At 39.5% G+C, this 22,692-nt stretch overlaps 3 protein-coding genes and 1 long non-coding RNA gene across 9 annotated transcripts; 3 read left to right on the top strand and 1 right to left on the bottom strand.

Moving 5' to 3' along the window:
• Positions 1 to 4,998: 4,998 nt before the first annotated feature.
• Positions 4,999 to 7,115, bottom strand: LOC118220040. Its single transcript, XR_004763902.1, has 3 exons — positions 7,077 to 7,115; positions 6,857 to 6,958; positions 4,999 to 5,839 (listed from the first exon to the last, which is right to left on the bottom strand). It is a non-coding gene; the product is annotated as an uncharacterized LOC118220040 (long non-coding RNA).
• LOC118219984 (zinc finger protein 2 homolog) lies at positions 6,644 to 10,148 on the top strand. 5 transcript variants are annotated; one of them, XM_035403566.1, is made up of 3 exons: positions 6,644 to 6,812; positions 7,487 to 7,544; positions 8,165 to 10,148. In XM_035403566.1, exon 3 carries the CDS (start codon positions 8,285 to 8,287, stop codon positions 9,791 to 9,793), a length of 1,509 nt encoding a protein of 502 aa, XP_035259457.1. In that variant the 5' UTR covers positions 6,644 to 6,812; positions 7,487 to 7,544; positions 8,165 to 8,284; the 3' UTR covers positions 9,794 to 10,148. The 5 variants fall into 5 exon arrangements, with proteins under 5 accessions (XP_035259457.1, XP_035259456.1, XP_035259454.1 ...); XM_035403564.1 differs by lacking the exons at positions 6,644 to 6,812; positions 7,487 to 7,544 and adding an exon at positions 7,586 to 7,737 and having other exon boundaries at positions 8,165 to 9,253; positions 9,338 to 10,148; XM_035403565.1 differs by lacking the exon at positions 7,487 to 7,544.
• Positions 10,149 to 11,178: 1,030 nt separating this feature from the next.
• Positions 11,179 to 17,652, top strand: LOC118219975 (gastrula zinc finger protein XlCGF26.1-like). Of its 2 annotated transcripts, XM_035403531.1 has the most exons (3): positions 11,179 to 11,334; positions 12,168 to 12,282; positions 13,880 to 17,652. In XM_035403531.1, the coding sequence occupies exon 3, from the start codon at positions 13,913 to 13,915 to the stop codon at positions 15,713 to 15,715; it is 1,803 nt and encodes a 600-aa protein (XP_035259422.1). In that variant the 5' UTR covers positions 11,179 to 11,334; positions 12,168 to 12,282; positions 13,880 to 13,912; the 3' UTR covers positions 15,716 to 17,652. The 2 variants fall into 2 exon arrangements, with proteins under 2 accessions (XP_035259422.1, XP_035259421.1); XM_035403530.1 differs by lacking the exon at positions 12,168 to 12,282 and having other exon boundaries at positions 11,181 to 11,334.
• Positions 14,078 to 22,041, top strand: LOC118219979 (zinc finger protein 2-like). Its single transcript, XM_035403545.1, has 2 exons — positions 14,078 to 14,107; positions 19,529 to 22,041. The coding sequence occupies exon 2, from the start codon at positions 19,536 to 19,538 to the stop codon at positions 21,261 to 21,263; it is 1,728 nt and encodes a 575-aa protein (XP_035259436.1). The 5' UTR covers positions 14,078 to 14,107; positions 19,529 to 19,535; the 3' UTR covers positions 21,264 to 22,041.
• Positions 22,042 to 22,692: the final 651 nt, after the last annotated feature.

Raw genomic sequence — 22,692 nt, 5'->3', positions numbered from 1 at the left:
GCTTCACCTGCATGTGGCCCTACATAGGCCTGCTGCAGCTTCACCTGCATGTGGCCCTACATAAGCCTGCTGCAGCTTCACCTGCATGTGGCTCTATATAAGCCTGCTGCAGCCTCAACTTCACCTGCATGTGACCCTACATAAGCCTGCTGCAGCTTCACCTTCACCTGCATGTGTCTGTACATAAGCCTGCTGTAGCTTCACCTGTCTGTGGCCCTACATAAGCCTGCTGCAGCTTCACCTGCCTGTGGCCCTACATAAGCCTGCTGCAGCTTCACCTGCATGTGGCTCTATATAAGCTTGCTGCAGCTTCACCTGCATGTGGCCCTACATAAGCCTGCTGCAGCTTCACCTTCACCTGCATGTGTCTCTACATAAGCCTGCTGTAGCTTCACCTGCCTGTGGCCCTACATAAGCCTGCTGCAGCTTCACCTGTCTGTGGCCCTACATAAGCCTGCTGCAGCTTCACCTGTCTGTGGCCCTACATAAGCCTGCTGCAGCTTCACCTGCCTGTGGCCCTACATAGGCCTGCTGCAGCTTCACCTGCATGTGGCTCTACATAAGCCTGCTGCAGCTTCACCTGTCTGTGGCCCTACATAAGCCTGCTGCAGCTTCACCTGCCTGTGGCCCTACATAAGCCTGCTGCAGCTTCACCTGCCTGTGGCCCTACATAAGCCTGCTGCAGCTTCACCTTCACCTGCCTGTGGCCCTACATAAGCCTGCTGCAGCTTCACCTGTCTGTGGCCCTACATAAGCCTGCTGCAGCTTCACCTGCATGTGGCCCTATATAAGCCTGCTGCAGCTTCACCTGCATGTGGCCCTACATAGGCCTGCTGCAGCTTCACCTGCATGTGGCCCTACATAGGCCTGCTGCATCTTCACCTGCCTGTGGCTCTACATAAGCCTGCTGCAGCTTCACCTGCACGTGGCCCTACATAGGCCTGCTGCAGCTTCACCTGCATGTGGCCCTACATAGGCCTGCTGCAGCTTCACCTGCATGTGGCCCTATATAAGCCTGCTGCAGCTTCACCTGCATGTGGCCCTACATAGGCCTGCTGCAGCTTCACCTGCATGTGGCTCTACATAAGCCTGCTGCAGCTTCACCTGCATGTGGCTCTATATAAGCCTGCTGCAGCCTCACCTTCACCTGCATGTGGCCCTACATAAGCCTGCTGCAGCTTCACCTGCATGTGGCTCTATATAAGCCTGCTGCAGCTTCACCTTCACCTGCATGTGTCTCTACATAAGCCTGCTGCAGCTTCACCTGTCTGTGGCCCTACATAAGCCTGCTGCAGCTTCACCTGTCTGTGGCCCTACATAAGCCTGCTGCAGCTTCACCTGTCTGTGGCCCTACATAAGCCTGCTGCAGCTTCACCTGCATGTGGCTCTATATAAGCCTGCTGCAGTTAAAGAAGGGAGAAGCTTTTGTGGAGCAGTTTGTGGCTGAAGCCTGTACAATGCCGTAGACTTGTGATTTTTGTTTTGGTTATTTCTTTGTCTCTTCATGTGGAGTTGGACGGTGAATGTTCTTTTTCTTAAACTTTTTTTTTTTTGGTCAGAGTAAGAAACATGCGAAAGACTCACCATTTTTTGTTTTTCATCAACAGAAAGATTAATTTGTTGCAGACTAGGGTTAGTAGTCTTCTGAAGGCCCTGCTTTGGCCTTACCTGTTTTGTCCATCACCTACAACTGTTTGTACTCTATATATTTTGTGGTTTTTGGGTGTAGTTTGTGTGTCTTTATAATAAACATGTTTGTTTTGTTGGGGGAAATTTCTTTTGCACTTTGTTATGGGCATAAGGGACTTTGTTGCGTTCCAATTTGTGTTGTCCTCGTTATTGTGTAATAATAATAATAATAATAATAATAATAATAATAATAAATTTTATTAAACTCTCATAAATTAAATGTAGATCAAAGTTTATATTGTATTGCCATCTACAAGCCATGCTTTTTCTTGCATGCAAACATTTCTTATTGGGGTATTACTCGCAGGTGTCAAACTTGCCACAGGATAAAATTAATTCACAAGATTTTGATCACAGTTCAGAACAGTAGTTAAATCAAGGGATCAGCCCCAGCATACCTTCACAAGATATTCAAACCCTACATGCCAGCCAGATCCCTCCGTTCTGCTACCTCAGGACGCCTAGCACCTCCCCCTCTTCGCACCTGCACTTCCAGAACACGTCTCCTGTCTGTTCTGGCCCCACGATGGTGGAATGACCATTATTTTTCCATAGATTGCGTTGTTGCCGTTCTCGTTGTTAGTGTTAATCAGTTTAACCATCAGGGTCCAAGTTGAACTATGCGGTTGTTCCCTGTACTTGGACCGGTACTTCTCTCTAGGGGTTTCGTCATACTTGTTCCTGGTTATGGTCATACACTTTGTTGTACGTCGCTCTGGATAAGAGCGTCTGCCAAATGCCTGTAATGTAATGTAATGTAATGTAAAATCAAGAGCTTGATATAACTGTTGTTGTGGGTTCACATTACAGGCTACGTGCTGCACTCTAAATGTTTCCAATAACCTCACCTACATCACAGGCATGGGTCTCTGATGGAAAGACAGGATAATATCACAACCTGACAGCTTAATGATTTCATTGTCTACCCTACAGTAAGTAAAGCGTTACATTACATGGCATTAATTTGGCAGACGCTTTAATCCAAAGTGACGCATAGTAAGTGCAAACCAAAGGTCATTGGAACAACTACAAAACATAGGTCCAATAAGGAGATTAACTAAAGGCTTGGCATTTTATATAGAATCTATATCCTCTCAGTGATGAGTCATTTTGTTAAAGGTAATTCAGAGATGTAAGGATCAAGAGCGAGAGAAAAAGTTTCCAGCAATTGTAATCCTTTATTTGAACAGGGTAGGGCAGTGAGAACCCTTTGCATGTTTGCCCTGTGAACAAAACATAGCAGCAGTAACTCTCTTTTTTCTCTGTACAATGCAGCCAGTCTCTTCATGAGCAACACACCCAGAAAACAGGCTTGTCAGGACAATGACAACCTTGTTATACTAAATCAACTGGCTAAAACCGAAAATAGTCCATTCCTTTACATAATGTGCGCTGAATATCACACTCCCCGAATGACAGTTTGCTGATTAAAATGCTAACTAAAGGTGCCTTGCGTTACTAAATAACTAAGCAGCCGAGTAACTTCATCTCAGACTGAAGGGGTTCGGCTATGGTGCTGCAGAGTCCCAGTCCTTGTGCATGACTTTGTCTGACGACCGCTCACTACTGCTGAGGGGAAAAACAAGCACTCGCTGCACACACAGACTTTACCGGAGCGTTTAAGAGGAGTCTGTTGAGTACGATGTGACTGGAGATGATCAGTCTACTTTAGACTGGGGTTGGGTTAAGGTGGATAAATTATGCCTGCCTCATCATTTTCAAAGGCAAGTCTTTTAAAGACAAAGAAAATTTGTCCAAAAATAATAAAAAGAGTCCTAAAACAGGAAAAATCCAGGAGAATGGTGGACCTGGGAGGATACCTGGAGAGGGCAATGAAATTTGGGAGTCTCCTGGAGAAATCAGGAGGGTTGGCAGGTATGGCCAATATAACCATTTTTAGTTTGTAACTATTCCCTTTTATCCAGTAGAGGACAGCGTAAGCATTCCAACGGTTATGACAGGTCTCATGTGAAATTTGTAAAAACAATTGAGAGCCCTGTGCAAACCCCTGGAATTGTCGCTTCAGCACAATGTTGTGCAGTCAAGCATAGCCTTACACAGTAGGCTTTGGGCTCATCAGCTTGGCTAAAGCAAAATCTCGTCTTGCTGACAGATATTGGTAGTGGCTCAGAAGAGGAAGAGAAAGCATGAAGTCGAGGGTACATATGAAAATGTACATGTTGCTGCTTGTAACATTTAAATGATTTACATCTAATCATATTTCTGATATTTTTATATTCGGATTTGTCGTAAGAGCCAACTGTCAGTTGCATAAAATAAACTATATTTATAAAGTAGTTCAGGAAGGAAAGGAAAAAGCAATAAAACAGTGAAGAATACAAGAGTTTAAACAAAAATGTTTACATACTTTTACAAGTAAGCATACATGTAAGAATGTGCACATTCACAATTCAAAATAATTCCGCACACAATTCATACGCAAGAGTGAAACAAAGATTCTCACCCAATGTCTGATGACACATATTGTCGGAATTCTCATGATCAGCTTTAAGTGACAAACATATTAAATCCTATACCTTGGCAGTACAGTAACAGAAAAGTGTCTGTTCTGCCAAGTTCAGTTTCCAAATAAAGGTTTGCAATACATATTACCATGCTTCTTTCTACATTACATCCAACCAGTTTTCACATGCTTTCATACAAATTACACTGGTGTCAATTTGCTCATTACAAAATATCACCCTTCAGCTAGCGAGTTACATTTTACATTTCAAGGAATTAATTTTCCTGTTGAACTCAATGGACAAAAAAATATTCAGGAGAAACAATGCTTGTGGTATCTGCTGCAAATCTGGCAGCAGCACGGTGGTTTGAGGCTCATTTGATACCATGGATCCTTGATGACTTAAAGCCAATTAGCCAACAAATGTGTTCCATACTGTATCAGCATAATTTACAGCTGAATCTAGTCCCACCCCCCAATTCCCACAGAGATCCATTCAAATGCAGAGTTTTTGTAACACTTGTAGGACAACCTGAGTATAAGATATCCAGACTCCAATGATGTTGATGGGTCACAGACATCAGTAAGTCATAGCATGCAAAGGAAATGCAACCAAATACAAAACATGACTCTTTTATTTGTCATTATGTTAATTTGTCTAAAACACTGAAATGGGGGACTAAGTATAAAAAGTGCTGTAATCACTACATGGTGAAACCAAAATGTATAAGAATACCCTTTAATAAAAGTTCTGAGTCTGCGCTTTGACCACATGTGAATTGTTTGATTACAAACAGAAAAAATAAAACATTAAATCAGAAAAAAAGCAGAAAAATGCAGGTGGTTGTAATGTTGTGGCTGATCGGTGTATATATATTTGTGTGTGTGAAGACATTCTGTATGCATTATCAGGTTTCTTTTAAATTTGATCAAAATTTGAAACACTCCCCACACAAACTTAACCATGTAATAGAGGCTTTCATGAAACACTACATGAGCATATTTGTCCGGTTATTCCCCTGTAGGATTTCATTTTTGGTCAACAATTTTTGTTACATTGGAAAGAATTTAGACCAGAACGAATTCTCAAGTTGAAAGTTGAAAATTTTTTTAAAACTTTATAATCTTACTGCAGTTCTAGGCCTTCTCACCTGAATGAATTCTCTGGTGGCGATTTAAATGGCTTGCTGTCAAGAAGCACTTTGCACAGTGAATGTACTTGTATGGCTTTTCACCTGAATGAAATTTCTCGTGGCTATTGAAATGACTTGTGGTCGAAAAGCATTTGCCACAGTGAGAACATATGTAGGGCTTTTTGTCTGAATGACTTCTCAATGCATCTTTAAAGAAGATTTCACATGAAAACACTTATATGGCTTATATGGCTTACTATATGGCTTTTTACCTGTATGAATCCTCAGATGAATACTTCAAAGAGAATTGGTAACAATACTCTTCTCACACCGTGTACACTTGTATGGCCAGATTTAAGATGAACAAAATTAATATCCTCACTGATGTTTTCAGACTTAAGGTATCCTCCATCATCAGTCCACCGTGTTCCTCTTCTTTCTGTCTGATCCTGTGCTGCTCAGTGAGCTCTGGTAGTGTAGTCTCAGTGTCCTGTCTCAGACAGACTCCTGTCTGCATCATACTGCTGCTCAAAGGTGCGCAGACGTGCAGCTCCTGGATGGAAACAGGGCAAGGGATTTTAACTTTCATCAAACAGGTCCTGCTGCAGCAGCTGACACATACTTTAGGATTTTGAGATAATTTAGAGTTTAGAATTTAATATACGTAGAGAGAAGGTAATTCCACAGAAATTACTGCATAATGTTAAAGATATGGGTCTGTGGATTAAATGTATACCCCCCTTCATTTTGTAACAATTTTTTGTTTTTGCAGTAATCATATATGCAAATTAGTTAATAGTGACCTGACAGTGTTTGGAAATTCATGCCTGGGACACACTAAAACACCAGCAACAATTGCTGGGAACATGATTCCACAGAAATGACTGCATAATGTTAAATATATGGCTCTGTAGATTAAATGTATACCCCCCTTCATTTTGTAACAATTTTTTGTTTTTGCAGTAATCATATATGCAAATTAGTTAATAGTGACCTGACAGTGTATGGAAATTCATGCCTGGGACACGCTAAAACACCAGCAACAATTGCTGGGGACATGATTCCACAGAAATGACTGCATAATGTTAAATATATGGCTCTGTAGATTAAATGTATACCCCCTTTCATTTGGTAACAATTTTTTGTTTTTGCAGTAATCATGTATGCAAATTAGTCGATAGTGACCTGACAGTGTATGGCAATGCATGCCCAGGCTACACTAAAACACCAGCAGTTGCTGGGAACGTAATTTCACAGAAGTGACTGTATAATCTTCTAAATGTGAGTATGAAAATCACACTTAAGAAGTAATTTCATTTACCAAGCTTTTATTTTGAAATACTCGAACCGGAAAATCTCCCAGCTTCATTCAGCTAACTTCCATAGAATATCAACGCTGAATTCAGGCGTACGCTTCATGGTTTACAGACCTTTACTATTTGAGATCATTCTCTGCCAAGAAATACATTTACTCAAGTTAACTAAACGATTGAATTTAAGTAATCAACGAACATCAACGAACAGGTGTAAGTTTTTCCTATAATTTCGACGGTTCTGTTCGTTTGTTTACCCGTATCTTTCAATTCACTTGTTTGCAGAAGAAATGTCTTCGCTAATTTGGCAACAGCTGATGAAACCCATTGATTGTAGAATTCATTTTAGATTTTGAAAACTGTAAGATGGTCAATAAAAATACAATGATTTAAAGACATCGTTAAATAATGTTTGCTCATAGAAGATTTTATTCACATCCTTTTGCGCACACTATGCTTTGTATAGCTTTTTGATACCTCTTATTTTGCCCCGTTGCGCGTGGTGGGAGAGGAAGCGTCAATTTACCTAGCAACCATTAACCGGAAATGGCTCCCTGGAAATGAACGTGAAACCCGCCCTTGCGATTGTGTAACTTGCTAAATATCTGTTCTTAGCAGGTAGTGGACGGATTGGTGCTTGGAACTCTTTCTGATTTTTTTTTTTTTTTTTTTAATTGGGCCTCAAAGACATTGTCCAGTAAATACTTTTAAATGAGTATCTTTTTCCAACGAAGTCGAAAAAAGCCGTAGCCTAATGTTATAGCATGCTGGTGTGATTTCGTTTCTTCATACAAACGGAATTTTCAGAGTAAATATTTGAACACTGGCGAACTAATGCTGATTGGCTGAGCAATGGTTAGTAAGTCGTATTTTATTTTTCATTGTAGAGCAGTCTGCACAAGCCTTTTGATTCAACTGCACTTTGTGTCAACCTTCTTTGGACATGTAAGGATTTAAATTGTTTGTCTTCCCGTATTTATGCACGTGAGTCTCACGTGCTGAGAAGTTGGTCACGTATTTTTGGAGTCATAGGCTGTGACCCAATCCAAGGTCCCAATGCGAAAACAGCTGCCTACATCCTTAAGTGAGCTCGCTACATTGACACTGATGAAATCAAATGAATAGAAGTAAATCAAAGGTAACTCCACTACCCAAGACAGGGACATGAATGGGCTGAAGGAATTGTCCTTATGCCATAGCCAGCGCAATCTTCAGGCTGCTACACAAGGTCATATGTGTTGCCGTTTTCCTCTTTTGTATGTGGCAGTTTATTTTATCACTGACAAAAACACTAATGCAAATGTGCATGTGTTCTGAGGTACTACAGGAATTATTTTCTTCTGCTCTCCCATAAGAAAACACCAAGCAGAACAGACAAAGTTGGAACTGAATTTAAAAGACTGTGTCACCCTAAGATGGAGGAAGGGTTTCCCCAACCTCACAATACAAGAACGCCCCCTGTGGTCAGTCAGGCATCTGCAGGACTGCAGAGTGTAAAGCATGTCAGCTGCTGCAGTAGGGCCTGTTTGATTAAGGCTAAATCCCTTCCCCCTGTTTCCACCCAGGAGCTGCGGTTCAGCACACCTTTGAGCAGACAGGACACCGAGGCAACACTACCAGAGCTCACTGAGCAGCACTGGATCAGGCAGAAAGAAGAGGAACTCAGTGGACTGGAGTCTGTCCACATGGCAGAGTCAGAGACAGAGTGTGCTGCACCAGGACTCAACACACTAGAGTGTGTTACAGCACACAGCGTGGTCAGTGATGTACACCATACACACACATCACTGATTAAAACAGAAACTGATCTGGGCTCCACCCACTCTGGGGATCTTAAGACAGAGACCCTCGACAGTACAGAGCTGGGATATGTAACCCATCTGCATCCTGACCAAATCAAAACAGAGACTGATGATGGAGGATACCTTAAGGCAGAACACATTAGTGACTTGCAGGATGTTAAATGTGTTCATATTAAATCTGATCAAATGAAGTGTGAATCCAGTGAAAGTTTAGTGAGTGATCTCATGAATACTGTGATGACTGGGACTGATGTTCATCAGAAAGACCTGAATGAATCATGGCACTGTGCAGGAGAGCCAAATCCTAACTGTAAAAAAGAAGAAATTCTTGATCTGCCGACCCATTGTAGGGGCTTAAATCATCATTGTGGCATAAACAATGAAAATAATCAGACAAGAATTGTCCAGAACAGTGCAAACAATATCAGCAAGTCTCCTCATTTCCAGAGAACAAATGTCATAATTGAACCCGTGGCAATTAATTCACGTAAATATCTGAGCCATTTGAATTCATTTCAAGACAAGACAATTCAAAGAAATAAAGGGGAAATTCATGCAGGTGAAAAGCCCTACAAGTGTACACTGTGTGAGAAGTGCTTTTCCCAAAAATCTCATTTAAATAGACACCTGCAAATTCATACAGGTGAAAAGCCATTTAAATGTATTCAGTGTGGGAAGTGCTTTAGTAGAAAATCTGATTTAAATAGACACCTTAGAATTCATACAGGTGAAAAGCCATTTAAATGTATTCAGTGTGGGAAGTGTTTTTCACAAAAAAGTGCTTTAAATTGCCACAAGATGATTCATACATGTGAAAAGCCATACAAATGTGTTCAGTGTGGGAAGTGTTTTTCACAAAAAAGTACTTTAAATTGCCACAAGATGATTCATACAGGTGAAAAGCCATACAAATGTGTTCAGTGTGGGAAGTGTTTTATTACAAATTATGACTTAAATGTACACCTGAGAATTCATACAGGAGAGATGCCATACAAATGTTCACATTGTGGGAAGTCATTTTCAAAATTGGCTCAGTTGAATAGTCATCAGAGAATTCATACAGGTGAAAAACCCTACAATTGTATAGAGTGCGGGAAGTGTTTTGCACAACAAAGTACTTTAAATTACCACAAGATGATTCATACAGGTGAAAAGCCACACAAATGTCCTCAGTGTGGGAAGTGTTTTTGCAAAATAAGTAATTTACATTGTCACCAGAGAGTTCATATGGATCAAAAGCCCTACACATGTGCACATTGTGGGAAGTGCTTTTCCAAATTATCTCATTTAAATCGCCACAAGCCATACAAATGTATTCAGTGTGGTACATGTTGTAGTACGAAGTCTGCTCTAAATATACACCTGAGAATTCATACAGGTGAAATGCCATAGTGTTTCAAATGTCCATCAAATGTATAAGAACAATGGCTGGGAAAAACTGGGATGCCGTTTTCCAAGTGTTCAAAAGTTTTGTTGTAAAGAAATGTCATTTTAATTCTTTGTAGGATGAAGGTTGATATTTTGTAGTGATGAACTTGACACCAGTTTGAAAGAGTCAGTGTGAACTGTGTGGATGTAATATAGAAATAAGTGGTAATGTCTATTGCAAACTTGCATTCTGAAAATTAACTTGACAGTACTGCCATTTTGAGTTATTTTGCTATCAGTGTTGAGGCTATAATGTGTATGTCAGCTGAACCTGGTCATTTGTCTTCAGGCAGTATGTTTTATCAAATGTATCTGTTTTTTCAAACTTTATTTGTCCATTTTGTATATGAATTGTGTATGGAATAATTGTACATAATAATAATAAAAATAATAATTATTATAATAATAATCATAATAATAATAATAAGATAATAAACCATCTTAAATTAAGATGGTAATAAATGCATAGATAGAGGCATTTAAAGTAACAATCTCGAAGATCTCCGTTTCGTTGTCTTTGGCAGCACCTATAGGCGATAAGGGGTAATTGCAGGTGTGTCTTTGGACCTCACTTCCCAGAGATTCAAACAGTGTCGCCGTTGTGACGTCATTCTGTTGGCACCTAGGGGGGGATCGAACCGGCAACTCTCCGACTGCCAGACAACTTCTCTTACTTCCTGAGCTATGTTGCCCCTGTTGCTCATAATTGTCTCTCACAATTTAAAAATGTGGAAGGAGTATATAATATTCGAATATATCGGAGGACGGAGTGTGGCACAGTGGGTAAGGAAGTGCGCTTGTAACCAAAAGGTCGCAGGTTCGATTCCCGGGTAAGGACACTGCCGTTGTACCCTTGAGCAAGGTACTTAACCTGCATTGCTTCAGTATATATCCAGCTGTATAAATGGATACAATGTAAAATGCAATGTAAAAGTTGTGTAAGTCGCTCTGGATAAGAGCGTCTGCTAAATGCCTGTAATGTAATGTAATATCGAATGAGGTTTGGGCACACAGAGCTAAACGCCACAATGTTTTTTTAATGAATAAACAGTGGGAGACATTAATATTACAACCTTCAAAAAATCAATGAACATGTAGTGGTTAAGTGTCAAATATGTAGTCAAAAAAGAGGGCAACGGTTTTAAGTTTGTCAGAAAACAAAGTGCAGGTGAATATTATTGACATTTTTTTTTTAAAGTTTTTTTTTCACTGATTTTCATATTTCATTTTATAAAGAATAGAGGTCTTATCTTTGTCTTATCTTATTTGAACACCAAACTTTGAATAATTAGATATAGAAGATAATAAATATCCCGACCCGCACTCCAGTTCAGAAGGTGGCGGTAATGCACCACAAAAGTGGTAGACAACCACCATAAAACTGAACAAGGAGTCTGCCCTGCTGTACCACAGTCCGTCGTTCGCTGTATTCTTCACACAGTTGTAACCCGCACATTCGATTGTTCGCTGCAGAGGTTAAATAACGATTTCATCAACAAATATGGGTAAGTTTTCCCCGATGTTAATCGTGATGATTTTACGGCTCGGTTAGTTTAGTTTACCAGCAAGCTTGAAATCTTCCTATTTGTTTTCACAAGATAGGCCTGTTTGCTAGTTTGCGTTTGCCAGTAAGTTGGCTTCAAAACGCACCTGATTGTCCAATTAATTTTAGAGTTTTGTTTATTTGTTTATTTAAAGGATCCCCATTAGCTGATGCCGTGGCAATCAGCTACTCTTCCTGGCGTCCACACCTGTACATAACACATATTAGAGTTTCAATATTTCGTCCTGCTCCGGCGTTACTTCTCACTGAGATGTTCAGTAAGAATATAATACGTTAGGGATTTCACTACATTACAGGCATTTGGCAGACGCTCTTATGCAGAGCGTCTGCCACTAATATTGGCTATCAGCTAAACTAGCGCTACTCAACTCCACGTCCTGTGGGCTGCATTATTTGTCCCAATCTTACACTGCGCCACCTGATTTTACAAATAATTTAACTACCTTGGTTCAGGAAGCAGTGACGGCTGCTGATTTGAAAACTGAGGAAAATGTCCGCTTAAACTGTTCGATCAGTACCGTCCAGTTCTCCTGAATTAGTCTATTAGGTGCGTAATAGTCATTTTTATTTGCATCGGACGATTGTGCACATTCTATCGACATTATTTTAAAATGTGGATACGTGTAGCTACTGTCGTTCTCAGCACGCACACTCGGAGAATAGACATGGCTAATATCTTCAGTGTGCGGATTTAAACGAATTGGAAGCGCAGGATTTGTAGTCTTTATTGAAGGTTGTGCTGAAAGGTTTCTGCCCCGTCTGTTCTCAACTCAGCAACCGCCAGGAAGTAAGCTCATTAGTGAAACCTGTTGGTTTAGTGTGTGGCTGGAGCTAATACTTGTGGACACTGCGTACTGCTGGACCTGGTCTTCCTTAAAAGTGTTGACGGGTGAGCACATGGATGAAATTAATTTGTGGATTCTGATGTCACGACTCTCATACCACCGGGTCATGACATTGAGACTCTTGCCATTTTCAGTGATTAACAAGAGCAGTATCTCCAACAAACCCTTATCCCTCAGTAATGCCTCGAGCTCTGTGAGCACAGTGCTGTTTGGTGTGATATCGATCTCCATTTCTACAAATCTGGGATAAAAACTGACATACTTTGAGTGATACTATTGAGATTCCTACTTCCCCATCCGGTTTTACGTGATTCAGGGGAGGAGTTTTGTTGACTGAAAATAAAACTTCAAAATTGAGCTATAAATATGCTCCATGTAAAGCATTTCCGGCTTGGACAGTGTTTAAAAACCTTTCTTGGCAGTGGCCATAAGTTTGTCAACTTCATGGAAATAAGTTGGCTAAATGCTACTCGCTGGTGCCCCCATGTGGGCAGGGCTAGTTAGTCACTTAATTTACCTGCATGCTTTTAAGGATGCTTTTATATACTTATAACATAACTTGCATTGTGAGACACAAATGCATTCACATTTGTCAATATTATAATCTGCATTTCTTGATACTTTCCACAACTGAGGAGTAATTCATGGTAGGTACAGTGTATCAGTGAAGAAAACTTTCAGATCGGTTGTGATGGATTTTCCTTGCGGCCTGTATTGTGGCGGCATAGCTCAGGAGGTAAAAGCGGTTGTCTGGCAGTCGGAGGGTTGCCGGTTCAATCCCCGCCCTGGGCATGTCGAAGTGTCCCTGAGCAAAACACCTAACCCCTAACTGCTCTGGTGAATGAGAGGCATCAATTGTAAAGCGCTTTGGATAAAAGCGCTATATAAATGCAGTCCATGTACCATGTAAATGCAGTCCATTTATTGTCTGTACCACAATATGCTATGCCGTTGTGGTACAAACAATAAATACGATATGCTGGCCGTTTTTTCAAACAGTTCTTCATTTTTTTTTTTTTTTTTTTTTTTTTTTAAACTGGCGATCTGTTGCACATACTTCTGTCTCAGCTGTGTGACCCTCACCCTCAGTGTTTCCCACAGGTTGAGACTCCATTTTTGATTTGGGGGAGGGGTGTGTGTAAGCGATTGTAAACCAGGGGTTGCGGAGGCGATAGTGGGAATTGTGTGCAACGCTTCTTGAGGCTCGTGCTATTGGCACATTTGAACAAGCGACAAAGCTCTTTGGCATCGGTAGAGCAGGGGGAGAGCTAGCTTGTTTTGTATTTTCTTGGTTTCCTCTATTTTATGTGGCAAGAGTTTATTTTCTCAAAGAAAAACAAAGCTGAAACAAACACAAAAGTAAACCTGAAAATGTTCTGAGGCACTTCAGAAAGAATTTTCTTTTACTCTGTGCAAACATGCAAAAAATAACACCTAGTTAGTTAAAACTGTTTTTAAAATTAACCTGTGATGTGCACAGGTCACTTATCACCTGGAAGGGTTGCCTCCATTTCCTAATGCAAGAGCGCCCCCCGGTGGTCAGTCTAGCATCTTCAGGAATGCACAGCGCAAAGAATGTGTCAGCTGCTGCAGTAGAGCCTGTTTGATTAAGGATAAATCCCTTCCCCTGTTTCCCTTCAGGAGCTGCAGTTCTGAACACTTTTGAGCAGCAGTATGATGCAGGCAGGAGTCTGTCTGAGACAGGACACTGAGACAACACTACCAGAGCTCACTGAGCAGCACAGGATCAGACAGAAAGAAGAGGAACTCAGTGGACTGGAGTCTGTACACATGGCAGAGTCAGAGACAGAGTGTTCTGCACCAGGACTCAACACACTGGAGCCAGAGTGTGTTACAGCACACAGCGGGGTCAGTGATGTACAGAACAGACACACACCACTGACTAAAACTGAAACTGATCTGGGCTCCTCCCACACTGGGGATCTTATTAAGACAGAGAACCTCGAGTGTACAGAGCTGGGATATGTAGCCCATCTGCATCCTGACCAAATCAAAACGGAGACTGCTGATGGAGGATACCTTCAGGCAGAACACATCAGTGACTTGCAGGATATTAATTGTGTGAAAATTGAATTTGATAGGATTAAGTGTGAATCCAGTGAAAGTTTAGTGAGTAATCTCATAAATGCTGTAATGAATGGAGCTGGTGTTGATCACAAAGACCAGGCTGAACAATGGCAATGTGCAGGAGAGCCAAACACAGACTGTAAAAAAGAAGAAATTCAGGAGCTGCTGACCCAGTGTGGGGAATTAAATCGCTATGACAACACTAATGAACATAATCAGGCCAGATTTGTTCAGAAAAGTACGAACATTTGTGGCAAACATAAACAGCGAACAAATGTGACAATTGAACCCATGATAATGAATTCATGCAAAAACCAAAAACTTTTGAATTTCTTTCAAAACCAGACTGTTCATAGAAATAAAGGGGACCTTCATTTAGGAGAAAAGCCATACAAGTGTACACAGTGTGAGAAGTGCTTTTTGAGATTGTCTCATTTAAATAGCCACCAGAGAATTCATGCTGGTGAAAAGCCCTACAAATGTACTTCGTGTGAGAAGTGCTTTTCCAGAATGTCTCATTTAAATAGCCACCAGAGAATTCATACAGGTGAAAAACCCTACAGATGTACTCAGTGTGGGATTCATTTTTCGCAAACAAGTGCTTTAAATTGCCACAAGATGATTCATACAGGTGAAAAGCCCTACAAATGTACTCAGTGTGGGAAATGTTTTTACCAAAAAAGTGCTTTAAATCGCCACAAGATGATTCATACAGGTGAAAAGCCCTACAAATGTACTCAGTGTGGGAAATGTTTTTCCCAAACAAGTGCGTTAAATCGCCACAAGATGGTTCATATGGATGAAAAACCCTTTCTTTGTATTCAGTGTGGGAAGTATTTTAATGCAAAATATTCTTTAGATATACACATGAGAATTCATACAGATGAACAGCCTTACAAATGTCCTCAGTGTGTGAAGTCTTTCTGTAGACTATATGATTTAAATAGCCACCTGAAAATTCACTCAGGTGAACAGACCTACAAGTGTACAGAGTGTGGAAAATGTTTTTATCGGAAATATAATTTAACTTGCCACCTGAGTACTCACACGGGTAACAAGCCCTTCAAATGTATTGAGTGTGGGAAGTGTTTTTCCCAAAGAAGTGAGCTAAATCGTCACAATATAATTCATACAGGTGAAAAACCCTTCAAGTGTACTCAGTGTGAAAAGTGTTTTTTTTCAACATCATCTTTAAATTTACACTTGAAAAGGCATACACATGAATATCCCTTCAAATGTCCTCAGTGTGAGAAGTCTTTCTCCAGAATATATGATTTAAATAGCCACATGAAAATTCATTCAGGTGAACGGCCCTACAAGTGTACAGAATGCGGGAAGTGTTTTAACAGAAAATATAATCTAACTTGCCACCAGAGTACTCACAGGTGAAAAGCCCTACAGATTTATTCATGGTGGGAAGTACTTTCCAAAATATCTCGTAAGTAGCTTCCAGAGAATTCCTCTGGTGGTAATTAGCCACCAGAGGATTTGTGCGGAAGAACGCCCCTGAAAGTGTGAACAGTACGGACTGGCCTTTTTAACTAAACCAGCTTTAAATCAACACCAGCATAATTCATACATTTGGAAAGATAGCCTTGTCAGCCTTTCCTGTTGCATGGTAGTACAGTGTATGGTTCCCCCTGATGTATTCCCTGCAATGACTGGGACAAACTGGGATCCCGTTTCCCTTTTACAATGAGTGTTTGGGAACATTCTTTTCATTGTAAGGGAATTTCATTCGTATTTCGACGGCTGGAATTTTTTAGAAAAGATGGTAGAAAGCTGGTAATGTGTCTTGAAAACTCGTTTTCTGAAAATGAAATTGACAGAACTGGCCTTATCAGTTTTCTTTTTTTACTGCCAGCATAGAGGCTGTAATATGCATGTTGACTAAAGCTGATCATTACACTTCAGACAATATGTTTTTATCAACATTTCAGAATCTTTGTTTCTCTACTTTTCAGTGTTGTAGATGAATGGTGCATGAAATACGTTAACATTGTGTGCACATTCCAAGACTTTTATGCCATGTAAATTTCTGCATGGACTCTAATGTCGTTCACAGAGTCATTGCTTTCTAATTTACTATCCCTGTTTATAAATGTACTGTAGTTTAATTCCTGTTGCACATACCTGAAAACACTATTTGTGCAGTAAATACGTTTTATTCCTATGGGTCTGAATTGTTTTAATCATTTTATACATTTTCAATTGTATGAACACTTTTTTACATCTCAAATAACCATGACATGCTTTTTTGTGAAAACTCATCTGATTCAATGAATTGATATTCTGAAGAATGAAATGACAATAATGAAAAATAACATCTTTAATTATGACAAAGATGATGTATATATACAGAAAACAGTGATTTTTGTATTTCATATTTAGACTTACTGCATTTCTAACAAACAACATGGAAGAAAGGAAATAAATGCTTTGCCTTTACGTATAAACGGTACTCCAGAAACATCATTTGTATTATTATTATAACAAAGGAGTATTTAAATGTCATAACTTTGCTAGGTTTGAAAACAAACATTTAAGTTGCATTTTTCTCGCATATGCGCAGGTGGACCTTTATTTTGAACAATTTCAGAAAAAGTATTTGCCCCCTTCCTGATTTCCCCTATGATTGCATTTGTCACACTGAATGGTTTCAGATCTTTAGACCAAATGTAATATTTAGTGTTGGCAAAGCGAAGCTTTCTGAAGCAATGAAGCTTGCCTCTGAATTGTATCGAAAAAGCATTCATTACTCGCAGCTTTTAAACACAGTGCATGATAGGAGAGAGCACAACTATTTAACCTTTTCTAACCACTTTTGTCTACTATGAGCATAACTAGGAACGCCAGTAATGTTGTTTGGGCATATTTCTTCAAATACAGAATATCAGCATCTTATGTGGCTACATCATGCCATTTACCTATTATTTAATAGGCTGAGTTTATGTAGCCTTCATATTTGAATTTGGAATCAGGATACAAGTGCAGCGTCAACAATTAAATGGGGAGAGGAGGTGCTCATAAAATACACCTGTATAGTTTATATATTGCATTATTCCTAATGGATTGTTTTTGTTTTTATTTGTTAATGTTTGCATTTATATACATTATTACTGTTTTTTTTTTTTTATTATTTCATTTATTTTACTATAAACACTGAAAATATATAAGGAAAAAATTTGAATTTTCAACTTTTCCCCCCCTGAATCGCAGGAGGAGAAAGCTTACTTTAGTTGTTCATATCATTTGAAAATTCTCCCAAATTGTAGGTCACTCTCTTTTCAGTTCTTTCTGCAGAAATAAATCCTATTTCCTATATACATCTTGTCATGCCTGCTTATTACAAGAGGAGAATCTTCTCTGCTCAATAGCATCATATAAAGCGTTATTAACCATGTCTTCAATGGATAGCCCCTCCCAGAGGTATGACAGAGGTGGCCAATATAGAGGAATACGACATAAATAATGGAATGTTTTTGTTCTCTCCAAGGAAAAGTTTAGTTTACAGGCATTTAGCAGACACTCTTAACCAGAGAGACTTGCATTGTATCCAATTATACAGCTGGATATATACTGGAACAACGCAGGTTAAGTACCTTGCTCAAGGGTACAACGGCAGTGTCCTACCGGGGAATCGAACTTGCGACCTTCCGAGGTTATAAGACCAATTCCATGGCCATTATACTACACTACCGCCGAATAAAAAAAGAATACAAAAAATAAACATTTCAACTATTATCTGAAGCACATTATGATTGCATATAGCAGACATATTTATGTTTTCTGCCATCAAAATTGACACGCTATAAACACGTTCCAAAGGGGAAGTCGCGGGGGGTGGTTTAACACATGCATAGCTCTTTTATTTTGAAGCTCAATCCAGAAACTGCACAGGAAGTCCGAATCTTTCCATAAATACAGGCTGTACGATACGCCATTTAACAACACAAAGAAGAAGAAAAAGTAGATTGAGCCTGCCCAGCTGAACTAAATCAACGCTTTCGTTATTATAATTTAACAAGTCAAATATATTGTTGAGGTGAGTTTATGGAGTCATTAACAAACGTGTACGTTTTTATTTCCATAATCTTGATGCAAATCGGGTTGATTTCTGTTTGCACAAGATGTGTTTGCTAATTTGACATAAACTGCTGTGAACACTCGTGCTTGTAGGCTAGAGTTCATTTTAGAATTTAAATACTCAGTAGCCTACTGGTCCAACGTTATTTTTCTGTGAGATGGTCAATAAGCTAATAGTGGGTCAAATGTATCGCGAAATAATTTAACGCTCCAATGTCGTCATGCTGTTGAATCCGGTTCTCTAAATTAATCCGTGGAACATGTGGAAATCCTAGAAATATAATGAATTCTATTTTTAGTTTTATGTATATTATAGAACTGAGAGAGAAAATTTGGCTAATTTATGTTGCTACTTTATGAGTATCGGCCATTGCTTGCAAACGGAACAGTACCAAGTGTGATGTTATTTGGTGAAAATACTGGAGAACCTGAAAATGAAGGGGAATGATAAAACAAGCAGAGATAAGGGGCTAATTGATACCAATTTGGCATGTTCTTAGCAACGCGACTAGTTAAATCACTGCTTTCAAAGGTCAGACATCACTTTGTTTGGCCTTCCTCTCGCCGCCAAATTGTTTACGGATGCGACGCAATAAATAAAGATGCTTCCCCAGAATTGAGTCAATAGAGATGATTTCCCAAAATCACATTTCGAATTTTCAGGTATAGAATTAAATTAAGGGCAGCTCCACAACTGAAGACTGGGATGTGAATACTCTGAGGGAAGTCATCCTGCCACAGCCAGCCAGTATTCAGGCTGCTCTGCAAGATTTTGTGTTTTGCTGGTTTCTTCTGCTTTCTGCGGCAGGAGTTTATTTTCTCGTAGGCAAAGCTGAAAAAATACAAATGCATACCTGCACGTGTTCCAAGGCACTTCAGAAAGGTCTTTTTTTCCACTGTTCTTTTTGCATTTTCTTATAGCAAAGTGACAGTTTAATTTAAATGTGTGTTTTTAAAATGAACCTGTCAGTTGGTATCATGCAGGGAGGCAGGAGGGGTGGCCTCCACCTCATAATGCAAGAGCGCCCCCTGTGGTCAGTCGGGCATCTTTAGGAATGCACAGTGTAATAAATTTGTCAGCTGATTTAAGGATCTTTTTCCCCTGTTTTCCTCCAGGCAGGTTATGCAGGACGCTGAGACAACACTACCAGAGCTCACTGAGCAGCACAGGATCAGACAGAAGGAAGAGGAACTCAGTGGACTGGAGTCTGTCCACATGGCAGAGTCAGAGACAGATTGTGCTGCACCAGGACTGAACACACTGGAGCCAGAGTGTGTTACAGCACACAGCAGGGTCAGTGATGTACACCACACACACACATCACTGATTAAAACAGAAACTGATCTGGGCTCCACCCGAACTGGGGATCTTAAGACAGAGACCCTCGACAGTACAGAGCTGGGATATGTAACCCATCTGCATCCTGACCAAATCAAAACAGAGACTGATGATGGAGGATACCTTAAGGCAGAACACATTAGTGACTTGCAGGATGTTAAATGTGTTCATATTAAATCTGATCAAATGAAGTGTGAATCCAGTGAAAGTTTAGTGAGTGATCTCATGAATCCTGTGATGAATGGAGCTGGTGTTGATCACAAAGATCAGACTGAACCATGGCAATGTGCAGGAGAGCCAAACACAGACTGCACAAAAGAAGATATACATGATTTGATGACCCAATGTGAGGACGTAAACCATCACAGTGACATAAACAATGAAAATAATCTGACCAGAATTGTCCAGAAAAGTAGAAATCTTAGAAAAAATCCTAAATCGTGTAGGAAGATGAGTGAGACAATTGAGTCCATTATGAACAATTCAAAGAAAAGCAAAATGCTTTCAAATTTCTTCCAAAGCAAGACAGTTCATAGAAATAAAGGTGAAATTAATATGGGTGAAATGTCATACAAGTGTACACAGTGTGAGAAGTGTTTTTGTTCAAAATATTACTTGGATATACACCTCAGAATTCATACCGGTGAAAAACCATTCAAGTGTATACATTGTGCAAAGTGTTTTAATAGAAAATCAGGTTTACATTTGCACCTGAAAATTCATTCAGATGAAAAACCATACAAGTGTACACAGTGTGAGAAGTGTTTTCGTATAAAAACAGCTTTAAATATACATATAAGAACTCATACTGGTGAAAGGCCCTACAAATGTCCTCAGTGTGGGAAGTGTTTTCGTTCGAATTCTACTTTGAGTATACACCAGCAAATTCATTCAGGTGAAAAGCCCTACAAATGTTCCCAGTGTTGCAAGTTCTTTTCAAGAATATCTCATTTAAATAGCCACCAGAAAATTCATACAGGTGAAAAGCCCTACAAATGTATCCAGTGTGAGAAGGATTTTAGTACAAAATATTATTTAGCCGTACACCTGAGGATTCATACGGGTGAAAAGCCGTATAAGTGTATGCATTGTGAGAAGTGTTTTCATAGAAAATCTGGTTTACAGATGCACCTGAGAATTCATACAGGTGAAAAGCCCTACAAGTGTCTGCATTGTGAGAAGTGTTTTCATAGAAAATCTGCTTTAAATTTTCACCAGCAAGTTCATTCAGGTGAAAATCCCTACAAATGTTCTCAGTGTTGTAAGTACTTTTCCAGAATATATCATTTAAATAGCCACCAGAAAATTCATAGAGGCGAAAAGCCCTACAAGTGTACCCAGTGTGAGAAGTGTTTTAGTACAAAGTTTTATTTAGGTGTACACATGAGAATACATACAGGGGAAAAGCCATACAAATGTATGCATTGTGAAAAGTGTTTTTGTAGAAACTCTAGTTTACAGATGCACCTGAGAATTCACACAGGTGAAAAGCCCTACATGTCTTCTCCGTGAGGGAAGTACTTTTGCTCATTTACCAAAATCCCTTCATATTGTTTTAGGACAAACCACCATGTCGCAGTTTCCAAATTCGTATTTGGTGGGTGTTTATTTGGAGTAGGATTGAATGAAATGTAGTAAGCTGGTCATTTTGCAGTGCTTATAATGGTGCAGTTTTTTCATTTGATATTGCTTGCCCTATTGCATTTTGGACAGACATCTGAAAAAATGACAGAGTGACTGGGACAAACTGGGATGCCATTTTCTATTTATGAAAAGTGGTTTAGAATGTTTTATTCTTTAAAAAAAAATGTAATTTTAGTTCTTTGTAAATGTAAAATGAAATTCCTTCTGGATTGATGGGTGATATTTTGTGATGATTAAATTACTACCAATGTAATTTGTTTGACGGAAACAGTGTAAAAACAGTTTGGATATACTATCAAAAGGAACATGGTAATCTGTAATGTGTATTTCAGCTAAAGGTGATTGTTAGACTTAAGGCAGTAGGTTTTGTCTGAGATATTTGTCTTTATTATCTCTGTTTCTGCAGACCCTGCACATTCAATTTCAAATCAAAATGTTATACTTAAACTTTGTATCAAAAAACTTGGACTTTCTGACATTTTCAGTTTCTGAATACAAAGGTTTTTTCTTAAATTTCACATACTGTACATGTGCTGTATATATCTGTACAAATGAATGATGGCTTTATATTTTGTATTGGTTTCAGCCTGGACTGTGATTCTTTCCCTCTTTAATAAATGCCTGTTTCTTGTTCCTCATGTATTGATTGAAGCAATCCTCTGGTATTCAATGACCATCCTGTGCTATTTCCCTACCTTAAAATATATTAAATTATTAATAGGAAGAATTTAGTCCATCCATTATCTATACTTGCTTATTCCTGGTCAGGGCCATGGGAGGTGCTGGAGTCTGTCCGAACATGCATTGGGCGAGAGGCGGGAATACACCCTGGCCAGGGCACGCACGCCATTCACTCACTTATACCTATGGGCTTGTTTCAGTTAATAGGCTAGCTGTGCGAGCAATAGTGAAATGGAGCTGCTTCGTAACAACTAAAATATGCCCAATGAATAATTGCATTGAGGATGAAACTAGTGAACATTTAATTTTGCACTGTCAGATATCCAAAGAGGTGTGGGGGAAGATGCCTAGTATTGGTTTTGATATCAATGTAAATTTTAATGCTGCGATGTATGGTATATTCCGAGAAAACATGTCGGATACACAGAGTTTTATTGGACGCTGATATGCACAGTGGTGGAAAAGTTGTGGAGGACGAGGTGTAAGGTGGTTGTTAACCAGGTAAACATCTCCAGCGATGCAGTCTTCAGCCAGGTGGTAACTGAACTGAAAAGAATGAGAACTTTGGACATACAACAAAGGAAAAATACACCGTGGAACCTAATCAAATTGTAAA

This window comes from Anguilla anguilla, chromosome 2 (assembly GCF_013347855.1).
Source record: "Anguilla anguilla isolate fAngAng1 chromosome 2, fAngAng1.pri, whole genome shotgun sequence".
Classification (NCBI taxonomy): domain Eukaryota; kingdom Metazoa; phylum Chordata; class Actinopteri; order Anguilliformes; family Anguillidae; genus Anguilla; species Anguilla anguilla.
The sequence above is the reverse complement of the archived record's forward strand: the minus strand, read 5'-3'. Positions and strand labels throughout refer to the sequence as shown.

What these genes read in the sequence shown, in the direction of transcription:
- LOC118219984 (XM_035403562.1), top strand. Translation starts at nt 7,717, where the DNA reads ATGAATAGAAGTAAATCAAAG. An exon ending in TGAATAGAAGTAAATCAAAG is followed by an intron (nt 7,738 to 8,164) that starts GTAACTCCACTA and finishes GTTTCCACCCAG; the next exon opens with GAGCTGCGGTTCAGCACACC.
- LOC118219975 (XM_035403531.1), top strand. Translation starts at nt 13,913, where the DNA reads ATGATGCAGGCAGGAGTCTGTCTGAGACAGGACACTGAGACAACACTA.
- LOC118219979 (XM_035403545.1), top strand. Translation starts at nt 19,536, where the DNA reads ATGCAGGACGCTGAGACAACACTACCAGAGCTCACTGAGCAGCACAGG.